We start from the raw sequence: 14,528 nt of genomic DNA on the forward strand, positions 1-14,528 counted from the left end.
ATTTATTATTATTACTAATATTATTATTATTATTACTATTATTTGTTATTATTATTATTTTTTATTATTATTATTATTATTATTATTATTATTATTATTGCATTTTTCCTTGTTACTTTCCAGTTCTAACTTTTTTTGTCCTGCTGCTGCCCTCTCCATCATCAAATGGTTTTTATTTATTATTATTATAATTTTTTATCTGCCAGAGATGAGAGATGGGGTCTCATAGAGAGCAGAATTGCATATGGAGAGGCATGCCCTACTATTTATGGATCAATCCTTCATACAGGCACCTTGATGCCAAAATTACAGCAACAGTGAAAAAAACTTTTGACCCATCCTCAGACACAGGCAATTATGCCTATGGAGCCCGGTCAGGTTGATAGCACAGCTAAGATTTGAACTTGAGAGCTCACAATCCTAGCAGTGCATTAGACTTCCATCCTGCCCTGTTCTTTCTTTTCAACATACAAAAGACTGTTTTGCAGATTAAATGGACAAAAGTTTAGGGAAGTGATACTTTTTCAAGGTGCTGAGGTTGCACTTTGTGTACAATTATTGACTGTAGTCCATGTGTTGCTATTTATATCAGGTCATCTTTACCCTATAATGGACAGGAACCACAATAGAATCATTACTTGTCAGAGTAATACGAGTTTATTTCTGCCTTAAAGTGTCTGAAAACCCCACTAACACTGCTGTACTCTCATATATACACTCATAACAGCACTAGATCAAGAATCTTGCACCACCCAAATCATTCCTGTTCCTTTGCTGGTTTTACACCATCTACAGACATATAATGATTGAGTAAGTGGCACCTACAATTAGCACCTGATTTGTATTTGTGTGTTTTTGTTTTCCTCTGCAGGTGCTCAGCTCCAGTAAAGTATCAACCACCACCAACCTGGTCTCTGTCTCACTGAACCCAATCGAGGGTGCGAAGCCGGGCTCAGTCATCGGTTCTGTGCGCTCATCTGACAGTCGGTCTCTCCCTGAATCTGGTCTGGTCACCTACACAGTCGTAGGTGGTTCAGATCGGGACGGGACGTTTGTAGTAGACCGTCAGACCGGAGACGTCTATTTGGCCTGTGAGCTCGACTATGAACGCGCTCCTCACTTTACCCTGCAGATTGAGGTGGATGATTTTTCTGCACCACTTCCCAAAAGCCATTTTGTAACACTGGAAATCGATGTGCAGGACAGTAATGACCATTCACCCCAGTTTCCTGAGGACCCGGTCACCATTGTTGTGCCTGAGAATTTGGAGCCTGAATCTGTGATCTACACGTTTCAGGCGTTTGATAAGGATGGGAGCGGTCCGAACAGCGAGCTGACCTACTCCATAATCCAGCAGTGGCCCAGCAGTGCAGATCTTCTTCTGCTGAACCCAAAGACTGGAATTTTGTCACTAGGTCAAACCCTGGACCATGAGACTTCTACCTCTATCCTTCTGGTGGTCCAAGCAACTGATTCAGCCCTTGATGTCAGTAAGAGAAGACAGGGAACTGTGACAGCCCGGATCTTCATTACAGATGTGAATGACAATGCACCCGTGTTTACCTCACCTACCGTGGTCAGCGTTATGGAGGACCAGTCGATGGGGTTTGTGCTGCTGTATGTCATGGCTCAGGATCCAGACCAGGGTGAGAACGGTCGGATAACGTACAGCATACAGAGTGGCAACGCTGAGGGCAAGTTCAGCATAAATCCTAATACTGGTAAGTTAAAAATGTTAACATTTAAACATTGTTTAAGCCTTAAATATTACACACTACAGGGCTCAATATTTTGCACTTGTCATTGCCATCACAATACAGCGCTCGGGTTGTGTAGCGGTCTACCCACCACAGCCGAGATCAGTGTTTGGATTCCAATCAGTTGGCCGAGCGTCTACACAAACAGACATGATTTGCTGTCTGAGTGGGTCAAAGCCCCGCGATGGATTGGCGCCCTGTGTATGAGCAACACAAGTCTCACCTCGTAGCTTGTTGCAAATAAAACGTCTTGGCTTTTTGACTATTTTTGGCTTTGAATGGAAAGTGCGCCCATTCCTTTGAATTTTTTACTGTGCATGGTTTAATTTAGACCTGAGGATTGAACACGCTTGGTGATTAATGCATTACTTCAGTAACCCTGATAATTAACATATGGTTTGATTTTGTATTAAATCTAACAGCGTGCATTTCATCTATTAATTGAAGTAGAGAAATTAAAGCAGAAAAGCATGTCGTTACTACTGCAATACAACAGACTATAATACAGTTTGTACTAAATCACCAGCTTTTATATCTCTAGTTTAATTTATCTCCCCCTCATATGCAAATTAAAATGAACAATGCCAGTCAAGCCCTTAAATTGCATCTTAAATGTTGGCCAGAAGACCTCAGCCTGCCAGGGATGCCGTGGAGATAATCAGTAGGTTCAGTAGGTCACATGTGGCCTCTAAGGACTCTGTCTGTTCTTTGATCCACTCTTGTGAACTGGTGTAGCTGAATAGCATTGTGGGTAATGTAGGAAACTGCCAAGTATACATACACATACACAAGTTGATGTTTGTGATAAAAACACATGTGTGTAGCTACTGTATGTGGTTAGCTTCATATGTGTGTAGCTTCTACATATGTGTGTCGTTTCATATGTGTGTAGCTTGTACACGTGTGTAGCTTCTACGTTTGTGTGTAGCATCTATGTATTTGTGTAGTTTCTATGTGTGTCTGTCTTTTACATATGTGTGTAGCTTCTACTGTACATGTGTGTGCAATTTCTACACGTGTGTAGCACATATGCTTGTTACATATTACATATTTACATATTTGTGCGACTGTGTGAAGATTTTATGTATGTGAAGCTTCCACTTATGCGTGTAGTTTCTTTGTATGTGTGTAGCTTCTACTGTACATACAGTGTATCACAAAAGTGAGTACACCCCTCACATTTCTGCAGATATTTAAGTATATCTTTTCATGGGACAACACTGACAAAATGACACTTTGACACAATGAAAAGTACTCTGTGTGCAGCTTATATAACAGTGTAAATTTATTCTTCCCTCAAAATAACTCAATATACAGCCATTAATGTCTAAACCACCGGCAACAAAAGTGAGTACACCCCTTAGTGAAAGTTCCTGAAGTGTCAATATTTTGTGTGGCCACCATTATTTCCCAGAACTGCCTTAACTCTCCTGGGCATGGAGTTTACCAGAGCTTCACAGGTTGCCACTGGAATGCTTTTCCACTCCTCCATGACGACATCACGGAGCTGGCGGATATTCGAGACTTTGCGCTCCTCCACCTTCCGCTTGAGGATGCCCCAAAGATGTTCTTTTGGGTTTAGGTCTGGAGACATGCTTGGCCAGTCCATCACCTTTACCCTCAGCCTCTTCAATAAAGCAGTGGTTGTCTTAGAGGTGTGTTTGGGGTCATTATCATGCTGGAACACTGCCCTGCGACCCAGATTCCAGAGGGAGGGGATCATGCTCTGCTTCAGTATTTCACAGTACATATTGGAGTTCATGTGTCCCTCAATGAAATGTAACTCCCCAACACCTGCTGCACTCATGCAGCCCCAGACCATGGCATTCCCACCACCATGCTTGACTGTAGGCATGACACACTTATCTTTGTACTCCTCACCTGATTGCCGCCACACATGCTTGAGACCATCTGAACCAAACAAATTAATCTTGGTCTCATCAGACCATAGGACATGGTTCCAGTAATCCATGTCCTTTGTTGACATGTCTTCAGCAAACTGTTTGCGGGCTTTCTTGTGTAGAGACTTCAGAAGAGGCTTCCTTCTGGGGTGACAGCCATGCAGACCAATTTGATGTAGTGTGCGGCGTATGGTCTGAGCACTGACAGGCTGACCCCCCACCTTTTCAATCTCTGCAGCAATGCTGACAGCACTCCTGCGCCTATCTTTCAAAGACAGCAGTTGGATGTGACGCTGAGCACGTGCACTCAGCTTCTTTGGACGAATAATGCGAGGTCTGTTCTGAGTGGACCCTGCTCTTTTAAAATGCTGGATGATCTTGGCCACTGTGCTGCAGCTCAGTTTCAGGGTGTTGGCAATCTTCTTGTAGCCTTGGCCATCTTCATGTAGCGCAACAATTCGTCTTTTAAGATCCTCAGAGAGTTCTTTGCCATGAGGTGCCATGTTGGAACTTTCAGTGACCAGTATGAGAGAGTGTGAGAGCTGTACTACTAAATTGAACACACCTGCTCCCTATGCACACCTGAGACCTAGTAACACTAACAAATCACATGACATTTTGGAAGGAAAATGACAAGCAGTGCTCAATTTGGACATTTAGGGGTGTAGTCTCTTAGGGGTGTACTCACTTTTGTTGCCAGTGGTTTAGACATTAATGGCTGTATATTGAGTTATTTTGAGGGAAGAATAAATTTACACTGTTATATAAGCTGCACACAGAGTACTTTTCATTGTGTCAAAGTGTCATTTTGTCAGTGTTGTCCCATGAAAAGATATACTTAAATATCTGCAGAAATGTGAGGGGTGTACTCACTTTTGTGATACACTGTATGTGTATAGCTTGTACATATGTGTGTAGCTTGTACATATGTGTGTAGCTTCTATGTATGTGTGTAGCTTGTACATATGTGTGTAGTTTCTATGTATGTGTGTTGTTTCTACATGTGTGTAGCTTCTACTGTACATATGTGTGTAGCTTCTATGTATGTGTGTAGCTTCTATGTATGTGTGTAGCTTCTATGTATGTGTGTAGCTTGTACATATGTGTGTAGTTTCTATGTATGTGTGTTGTTTCTACATGTGTGTAGCTTCTATGTATGTGTGTAGCTTCTATGTATGTGTGTAGTTTCTATGTATGTGTGTAGCTTCTACATGTGTGTAGCATCTACTGTACATATGTGTGTAGCTTCTACTGTACATGTGTGTAGCTTCTTCTGTACATATGTGTGCAATTTCTACACGTGTAGCTTCTACATGTGTGTAGCTTCTTTTGTACATATGTGTGTAGCTTCTACACGTGTGTAGCTTCTTCTGTACATATGTGTAGCTTCTACATATGTGTGTAGCTTCTACATATGTGTGCTGTTTCATGTGTGTAGCTTCTGTGTTTGTGTGTAGTTTCTACATGTGTGTGAGAAGCTTCTATGTATGTGTGTAGCTTCTACTGTACATGTGTGTGCAATTTCTACATGTGTGTAGCACATATGCTTGTTACATATTACATATCTACATATTTGTGCAACTGTGTGTAGATTTTATGATGTGAAACTTCCACTTATGCGAGTAGTTTCTTTGTATGTGTGTAGCTCGTACATATGTGTGTAGTTGAGATCAGAGCTCAGTAGATGTGAACAACACTGCTGGTAGCTATTTACAACACGTTCCCCTGTAGACCGACCGCGGGTTCAGCACGTCCCCTCCACGACAGGCTTTGTTGTGCTTCCACCAGCAGTGTACTAACAATTCTGAGCGCTGTACAAATATGGAAGCGGTTCAAACACGAGCGGGAGCCTGAGCACCATGTGGGTTCGACCCATGTTACACCACACGTCTGATCTTAGCGCTGATTCTCACGAACTGTATTGTCTATGTTGCTACACAGCTAACATTTTCTCAGTCTCAACTCCAGTGTGACGGAGGAACGAACGGGTCTGAAAGGGATCACGGAGGAGTCAAAGAGGCCGTGAGTTTTTGAACTCGTAATGCCGAGCAGATTACTGGCTCAGGGCAAAGTTGGGCAGAAATGAGAACCAGAGATCTCGATGCTGGGCTAAACGGGCGTGGTGTGTGGAGTTTCTTTTTTAAAAAGTGCAAAATAAAGATCGGATCAATGACTCTTTGTGCCAGGCTGGCATCCTGGACGAGGGTAACCCTAATTTCAGCGGGGCACGGCAGGCAGAGCGGTTGCGTGTCTGCAGCTCGTGTTTGCTCTTTTCCTTCCCACGCCGCAGAGTTCTCTGTGGAAAAAACTCATAAACTGCGGGTGAATAGTTTGGGCTTGTACAGCGCCTAAATAATTTGCATTCAGGTAGGGAGGGCTCTTTTCGTCTAGCCGCCCCATATCTCCTCTCATTTTTGCACCACAGAGAGGCGTTGGCTCGCCATGTGTGCCAGACTTTATAGATGTGGCGGAAGAATCGCATGCAAGCACCTAACTAGTGTTTATAGTGTTTATCGTGTTTATTATAAGCTTTATTGCGTGTAAATAGGATGTAGCTCAGATTCTGCAACAGAACCGGAGAAAAGAACGTTATTAACGTAGAAATGTAAATCCTATTAAGAGTTACACAACCTGTTTTGAACCTCTCAGGATAATTCTCTCTCCTCCTCAGGCTCTCTCTCCATCCTGAAGCCGATTGATTGTGAAGTCCAGGCCCAGTACAACATAACCGTCGTAGCAGAGGACCACGGTGTGCCTCCCCAGTCCACCGTCCAGCAGCTCACTGTGCAGGTCATCGATGTAAACGATGAAGCGCCCACCTTCGACGAGAGCGTTTATGAAGCCTTCATAACGGAGAATCAGCTTGCAGGAGCCACTGTGCTGGTTGTGTCGGCTACGGATTTGGACCAAGGTGAGAAATCCTGACCCTAAACCCTGAGCAAAGCACAGTGATTAAGGTATTATCTGGGCTGCCATACACAAACCAAACAAGGGTTTAAAATCTAGTTCCAAAAAAGGCTAGGGGAAGATGGTCTTCCATCTCATTTCATTTTTTTATCCAAAGCGACAGTATATCATCTAAGCAATCAAGGGTTAAGGGCCTTGCTTAGGGCTGGTGGTGCTTGAAGCAGTGACCTTTTGATTACTAGTCCAGTACCTTAACCACTTAACGGCCCCTTCCAGTTATTTAATTATTCATTTATTGTCTGTTTTACCACTGCTTTGTCCAGTTCATGGTCTTGGTAGGTCTGATTTACTGGGCAAAGGGTAGAAAACACTCTAGACAGGTTGCCAGTCCATCACAGGGCAAACATACACATATTCACACACACTTAGGGCAATTTTAGTATCACCAATTAGCCTGACGTCACGTCTTTGGACTTTGTGGAAGGAAACCGGAGCACACAGAGGAAACCCACACAGACACAAGGAGAACATGCAAACTCCACACAGAAAGAACCCAGACCGCTTCACCTAGGATTCAAACTTAGGACCTTTTTGCTGTGAGGTGACAGTGCTACCCACCGAGCCATTGCGCTCCCCCACCTCCCAATAAGCCTACACTACTTTGACAGTATACAGTCTAAGCAATTAAGGTTTAAGGGCCTTGCTCAAGGGCCCAACAGCACCAATCTGGCAGAGGTGAGGCTTGAGCCAACGACCTTCTGATTTCTAGTCCAGCACCTTAATGGCTAGGCTACAACTGCCCACAGTTTAACATTTATATTTTCAGCATTTAGCAGACGCATTTATCCAAAGTGACTTACAGTACTGTGACAGTATACAGTCTAAGCATTTGAGGGTTAAGGGCCTTGCTTAAGGGCCCAACAGCAAAAACCTGGCAGTGGTGGGGCTTGAATCAGCGACCTTTTGATTACTAGTCCAGTACCTTAACCACTAGGCTACAACCGCCCACAGTTTGACAGGTACGACAGATAACAAATCAGTCGTATAAGTGAAATGATACTGTATGTTTCCAACTTTTAGGGAAGGCCCTTACTTGACCCAGTATGGCTGTGCCCCTGTGCACAAAGCAAGCTGAGCACATTTTAAGGATATTTTGTGTAATTTTATGTCCCTAATTGAGCTACTGTTTATGTTTCCGCTCTCTCCACCACGGAGGTCCGTCATGACTAAGCCGAGCCTTTAAAAAACAAAGCTGTTTGTTTACGTGCCTCATATTCCTCGTACATATTTGTCATGTCTGCGTGTGCTGAACACATGAACACGAGCGGCTGGTTTTAATAGCTGGTGGTGTTTCGGGGGGAGCTAGCGCTGCGTTCTTCTGGCTTCACTCAGGAGCGCATAAAACAGAAGGATTATAAACTTTCTCCCCACGAGCAATTAACACGCAAAACAGGTGATGCCCTGCCAGATTGTTTAGTCTTAGCACGCAACCTGGCATCCATGCGCCAGGGGGGAAAGGGCCACCAAAGCCAAGTGCTTACGCAGCGAAATGAACGACAAATAAAAAACATCTACCACATGCATTTAGTGTTCCGTGACAAAAACGAATAGTGTTTTTGTACGCTGTCCCGTGAAAGCAATGTTTTGGGGTAAACAGATGTAAGCTGTGGTTGGCATGGTGGCACGGCATAAGTCAAGGGGTCTGAATACTTTCTAAATCCACTTTACATCTTTCTCTTAAGGTAAACTTCAGATTTAAGGTGTAGTGTGGGTGTTCCACAACTCCACGGTCTCAGATACCTGTAATTAAACTCAATCTCTAGTTAGAAATGGCACAAACATATACACTGATCAGTCATAACATTAAAACCACCTCCTTGTTTCTACACTCACTGTCCTTTTTATCAGCTTCACTTACCATATAGAAGCACTTTGTAGTTCTACAATTACTGACTGTAGTCCATCTGTTTCTCTACATGCTTTTTAGCCTGCTTTCACCCTGTTCTTCAATGGTCAGGACCACCACAGAGCAGGTATTATTTAGGTGGTGGATCATTCTCAGCACTGCAGGGACACTGACATGGTGGTGGTGTGTTAGTGTGTGTTGTGCTGGTATGAGTGGTCCACTCTATTAGACACTCCTACCTAGTTGGTCCACCTTGTAGATGTAAAGTCAGAGACGATCGCTCATCTATTGCTGCTGTTTGAGTTGGTCATCTTCTAGACCTTCATCAGTGGTCACAGGACGCTGCCCATGGGGCGCTGTTGGCTGGATATATTTTGGCTATTCTCAGTCCAGCAGTGACAGTGAGGTGTTTAAAAACTCCAGCAGTGCTGCTGTGTCTGATCCACTCATACCAGCACAATACACACTAACACACCACCATGTCAGTGTCACTGCAGTGCTGAGAATGATCCACCACCTAAATAATACCTGCTCTGTGGTGGTCCTGTGGGGAGCATTGAAGAACAGCATGAAAGGGGGCTAACAAAGTATGTAAATAAACAGATGGACTACATTCAGTAATTGTAGAACTACAAAGTGCTTCTATGTGGTAAGTGGAGCTGATAAAATGGACAGTGAGTGTAGAAACAAGGAGGTGATTTTAATGTTATGGCTGATCGGTGTATATTTTAATATACTGTAGTTTAATATTGCATTACCTAACTGGGGTAACAACAGGGTACCTACTTACATAATTCCTCTACTTATCCCAGGCTATCGTCATCTCTAAAAACATGCCATAAGGTGGATTAGCTGCTAAGTAAGTGACATGTAAATGATTTGGTTCCCTGCAATAGATTGTCACCCTGTACAGGGTTGAAAGCAGTTAATATAAATAAATGACATACCAGCTGATTAAATTAACACTTTTTTATTTGCTTTGACATAGGGAGCAATGGCATGGTGGCATACGGAGGCCTGACGGATGATATTTTCAGCATCCATCCAGTGACCGGTGTCATATCGACCACTAAATCTCTGGACAGGGAGACCCAGGAGGTTTACACTGTGACAGGTAATGAGAGGAAATTGCTTGTTTATCGCGTTACAGGAAACAAAATGCTGCCCTTGCACCAGCTGTCAGGTTGGCGTATGATTGCTCAATTTGTGTCATAACTTGTGCCAGTGAATATGGGCAGGAAATTTCATCAAATTAGAACTCCTGGTGTAAATATCTGTCTTCACAGTTTATGCTAAGGACGGCGGTTTCCCGTCTAATTTTGCCAAGGCTACAGTGCGTATCACAGTGTTGGACGAGAATGACAACAGGCCAGAGTTTGGCAGGGTGTATTACAGTCTGGAGGTGCCAGAGAACCAGGAGCCCGTGACCCTGTTTACTCTCAGAGCAACTGACCTGGACTCAGGGGCAAGTGGACTTGTGCAGTACAGGATTATTGGTAAGGACTTGAGGCACTTGTTTTGGTATTTTTATGAGTGTTGTAAAGGTTTATTAGCACTGTTTGACTTGTCTTCCACTTTCTTTCTAATTATAAAACTTACTGTATGGTACATTTTGCGCTTCGCTCACCGCAAGCCTCGGCATTAACTGCTACTTTGTTCAGCACTTGGTTTAAATGGTGCCGTAAAACGTCATCAAAGTGTGACGGAGACAAATGTGCATTTGTGTGGAATAACCAACAAATCCACTCTCAAAGCTCCACATGTATCTGTGTTTATCTGGATTTTTCTCCTGTTTCACTTTTAAACTTGTGTTACAGCTCAAGGTTCTGAGAAATTGTGAGAATCAGCTTTTCCAAGAGAGTCTAAAATGCTTATCGTTAAAAATGCTTATCGTTCTCCCCGTGTCTGCGTGGGTTTCCTCCAGGAGCTCCGGTTTCCTCCCACAATCCAAAAACATGCAGCCAGGTTAATTGGAGACACTAAATTGCCCTATAGGTGAATGTGTGTGTGTGTGTGTGTATGTGTGTCTGCCCTGCGATGGACTGGCACCCGGTCCAAGGTGTTACTGTGTGCCTTGCGCCCATTGAAAAGCTAGTATAGGCTCCAGCACCCCCCGCGACCCTAATTGGATAAGCAGTTAAGAAAGTGAGTGAGTGAGTAATCATATAATAATAGAATCGGGTGGCACGGTGGCTCGGTGGGTATCACTGTCGCCTTACAGCAAGAAAGTCCTGGAATTTGATTCCCAGGTGGAGCGATGTCCAACGATGTGCAAGTAAGGTGAATTAGAGGTACAAAATTGTCCATGACTGTGTTTGACATTAAAACCTTGAACTAATGAATAAGCAGTAACTACTGTTCCTGTCATGAATGTAACCACAGTGTGTAAAATATGACGTTAAAATCCTAATAATAAATAAATAATATCATCTTTGTTGGCAGCTTCTTGACTGTGTTGGTTTATCCTTTTAGACGGAGACTCTTTAGGCGACTTTTACTTGGACAAGAACTCAGGCCTGCTGTCCACCTCCAGAGCTCTGGACAGAGAGAAGAAATCCCGTTATACCCTTACAGTAGAGGCTCGAGACCTAGGAACTCCTTCCCTGAGCAGCACCGCCACTCTGGACGTTAGTATCCTGGACCTGAACGACAACAGTCCAGTCTTCACCGGCAGCACGTACACTGTGGAGATTGCTGAAGATGCTTCTGAAGGTTCTTTAGTTCTGGAAGTCACAGCCACTGACCTGGACGAGGGCTCTAATGGTCAGGTGATCTACTTCCTCAGCCAGGAGTCTAAGGGCATGTTTATGGTTGACCAGCATACTGGTCGCATCATCACAGCTGCAACACTGGACCGAGAGAAAATTGCATCCTACAGCTTCCAGGTTTACGCCATGGACGTCTCTCCTAGCAACCCTCGCAATTCCTCCGTTCAGGTCAGCGTCCACGTTCTCGATGTGAATGATAACGCACCCTTTTTCATCACAGATCCGCTCATCATCAATGTGTCCAGCAACAGCTTTGCCAGCCACCGCGTCTTAGCCACCATGAGAGCCGAGGACAAGGACTTTGGTGCGAATGGATCTGTGTTCTACCGGTTTGCCAATCCGGTAAAAGGCTTCACTATAAACTCGCTGACCGGAGACATTCAGGCAACTGAGAGACTCCACGGTCTGACTCAGAGCCAGCGGACACTCATAGTCCAGGCCATGGACCAGGGAAGTTCAGCGCAGTCGTCGTTAGGCGTGGTGGTGGTCTACGTCCGTGAGCAGAGCTACACTGGAATCCGCTTCAGTCGAAACTCCAGGGACGTCAGCCTACAAGAAAACGCTGCCAAAGGTATTACAGACTTCCTGATAAGAGTCCAGGGCTGCGTCCAAAATCGCATACTTAAACAGTATGTACTAGATTGGAGGCAGTGCGCACTGCTCGAGCGGTAAAGCAGTATGCACGCAACTTCAGACATACTGCATCCGCCATCTTACCAACGTTATTCAGGGTTGTACTTAATCATTACGTTTGTAATTTTTGTCCTACTTCACTTTCCGTCATATTTCTTCCTCGCTACGAACGCCTTTGCAGCTCCAGTTGAATTATGGGATCGATTATCTGACCGCAAGTGTGCATCGTTTGCATACTCAAAAACGGCTGCCCATGCAGTAGGTCATTCAGGTACTTTTCGCATACTGTTTAATGAATACTACACTACCGTCTCTCGCGTACTGCTTTCGCGTACTGTTCAGTATGGAAGTATGCGATTTCAGATGCAGCCCAGGTGTAGGGTAAAACTTTTGATTAGGCTAAGATTAACTACTGGGTTTTATGGCCAAAAGTATTTGGACACCTGACCATAAACTTGGTATTAAAATAGAATGACCTGAGCCGCACTACTACGTAAGGCTTCTTACAAAACTGTTTGTGGGAATTTGTGCCCATTCAGTTTAAAGGGCATTTGTTAGGCTGGGCGCTGATGTTGATGTTGGTCAAGAAAGCCCCAGTTGATGTTCCAGTTCATTCCAGAGCTGTTGAGTTCGGCTGAGGTCAGGACTCTGGTGCAGGACACTGGAGTTCCTTCAAACCAAGCTTTTCTTCATGTCTTTGTAGAGCTCGCTTAATGTAACAGGAAAGGGCCTTTCCTAAACTGTTGCTGCAATTTGGAAGCATATATAGATTTCTTTATGTTATTGACTTATTACAGCTGTCTATATGTCTATACTTCATACCTCCCAGTGTTTACTGGAATTGTTTTACTAAAAAACCTCACTATGGTTCTTATTACTTACAGTTGTGTAAAAACAAGTGCAGATCTGAGGACACAATAATCCATGAATCATTCCATGTCTGGTTTATGAAAACGGCTAAAGCTGTTTTAAGTGCAATCGATAAATCAGCTTCAGCTGCGTGAAGACAAACTACAACGGGCCTGTTTACTCTCACACGCATGTCAGACCTGTTTACTATCAGAGGCGTGTCGTTTACATAAAACTCATTTTAATCCACGTTTCAGTAATTATAAAACAGTAAAAAGGACTGTATAAAGATGGTTACTCTTACCCTATATACACCGATCAGCCATAACATTAAAACCACCTCCTTGTTTCTACACTCACTGTCCATTTTATCAGCTCCACTTACCATATAGAAGCACTTTGTGATTCTACAATTACTGATTGTAGTCCATCTGTTTCTCTGCATACTTTGTTAGCCCCCTTTCATGCTGTTCTTCAATGGTCAGGACCCCCACAGGACCACCACAGAGCAGGTATTATTTAGGTGGTGGATCATTCTCAGCACTGCAGTGACACTGACATGGTGGTGGTGTGTCAGTGTGTGTTGTGCTGGTATGAGTGGATCAGACACAACCTGTTTTTAAACACCTTACTGTCACTGCTGGGGCCAGCTGCAGCCTAGTGGTTAAGGTACTGGACCAGTGATCAGAGAGTCTCTGGTTCAAGCCCCACCACTGCCAGGTTGCTGCTGTTGGGCCCTTGAGTAAGGCCCTTAACCCTAAATTGCTCAGACTGTATAATGTAACTGTAATGTAAGTCGCTTTGGATAAAGACATCTGCTAAATGCTAAAAATGTAAATGTAATGTAAATGCTGGACTGAGAATAGTCTACCAACCAAAAATATCCAGCCAACAGCACCCCATGTCCAGTGTCCTGTGATGAAGGTCTAGAAGATGACCAACTCAAACAGCAGCAATAGATGAGCGATCGTCTCTGACTTTACATCTACAAGATGGACCAACTAGGTAGGAGTGTCTAATAGAGTGGACAGTGAGTGGACACGGTATTTAAAAACTCCAGCAGCGCTGCTGTGTCTGATCCACTCATACCAGCACAACACACACTAACACACCACCACCATGTCAGTGTCAATGCAGTGCTGAGAATGATCCACCACCTAAATAATACCTGCTCTGTGGTGGTTCTGTGGGGGTCCTGACCATTGAAGAACAGAGTAAAAGCAGGTTAAAAAAGTATGTAGAGAAACAGATAGACCACAGTCAATAATTGTAGAACTACAGAGTGCTTCTATATGGTAAGTGGAGCTGATAAAATAGACAGTGAGTGTAGAAACAAGGAGGTGATTTTAATGTTATGGTTGATTGGTGTGTATATATACTAAGTATTTTTATCGATAAATGTCAGTGTTACATAAAATTAAAGGTAAAGTTTGTTTTAGGTCAGAATAACTTTTTAGTTTTAGCGTCTGTGGTGCATTTAGAGTTTAACTTCAGCTAAATTCAACCAAACACATTGACTTTATCTCAATTATTAATTGTAAGTTCTAGAGAATGTACTGAATCTACATCAGATGTTTTCAGTGACATATTACATGTGACTGTGTTTGTTTCTGAGGTTTCTACTGTTACTATAATGTTCCGTGTTTATATCCTGAATCTTATAGGCACGTCGGTGGTGCAGATCCAGGCTCAGTATCCTGACGGCTCCCGCAGCGGCATCAGCTACAGCATTTTTAGTGGCAACAAGCTGCAGACTTTCAGCATCAGCTCCTATACTGGTACGATTACAGTTTAAATCAGGGTTTCA

The 14,528-nt window shown here is 43.6% G+C and overlaps 1 protein-coding gene across 1 annotated transcript in view; it reads left to right on the forward strand.

Moving 5' to 3' along the window:
- dchs1a (dachsous cadherin-related 1a) overlaps positions 1 to 14,528 on the forward strand; it is a 136,020-nt gene that overhangs the window by 111,463 nt on the left and 10,029 nt on the right. The window contains 6 exon segments of the mRNA XM_063017327.1: positions 872 to 1,721; positions 6,330 to 6,569; positions 9,460 to 9,585; positions 9,758 to 9,967; positions 10,944 to 11,810; positions 14,386 to 14,522. Coding sequence (XP_062873397.1) covers positions 872 to 1,721; positions 6,330 to 6,569; positions 9,460 to 9,585; positions 9,758 to 9,967; positions 10,944 to 11,810; positions 14,386 to 14,522 — 2,430 coding nt within the window.

The sequence above is a fragment of the Trichomycterus rosablanca genome, chromosome 20 (assembly GCF_030014385.1).
Source record: "Trichomycterus rosablanca isolate fTriRos1 chromosome 20, fTriRos1.hap1, whole genome shotgun sequence".
NCBI lineage: Eukaryota > Metazoa > Chordata > Actinopteri > Siluriformes > Trichomycteridae > Trichomycterus > Trichomycterus rosablanca.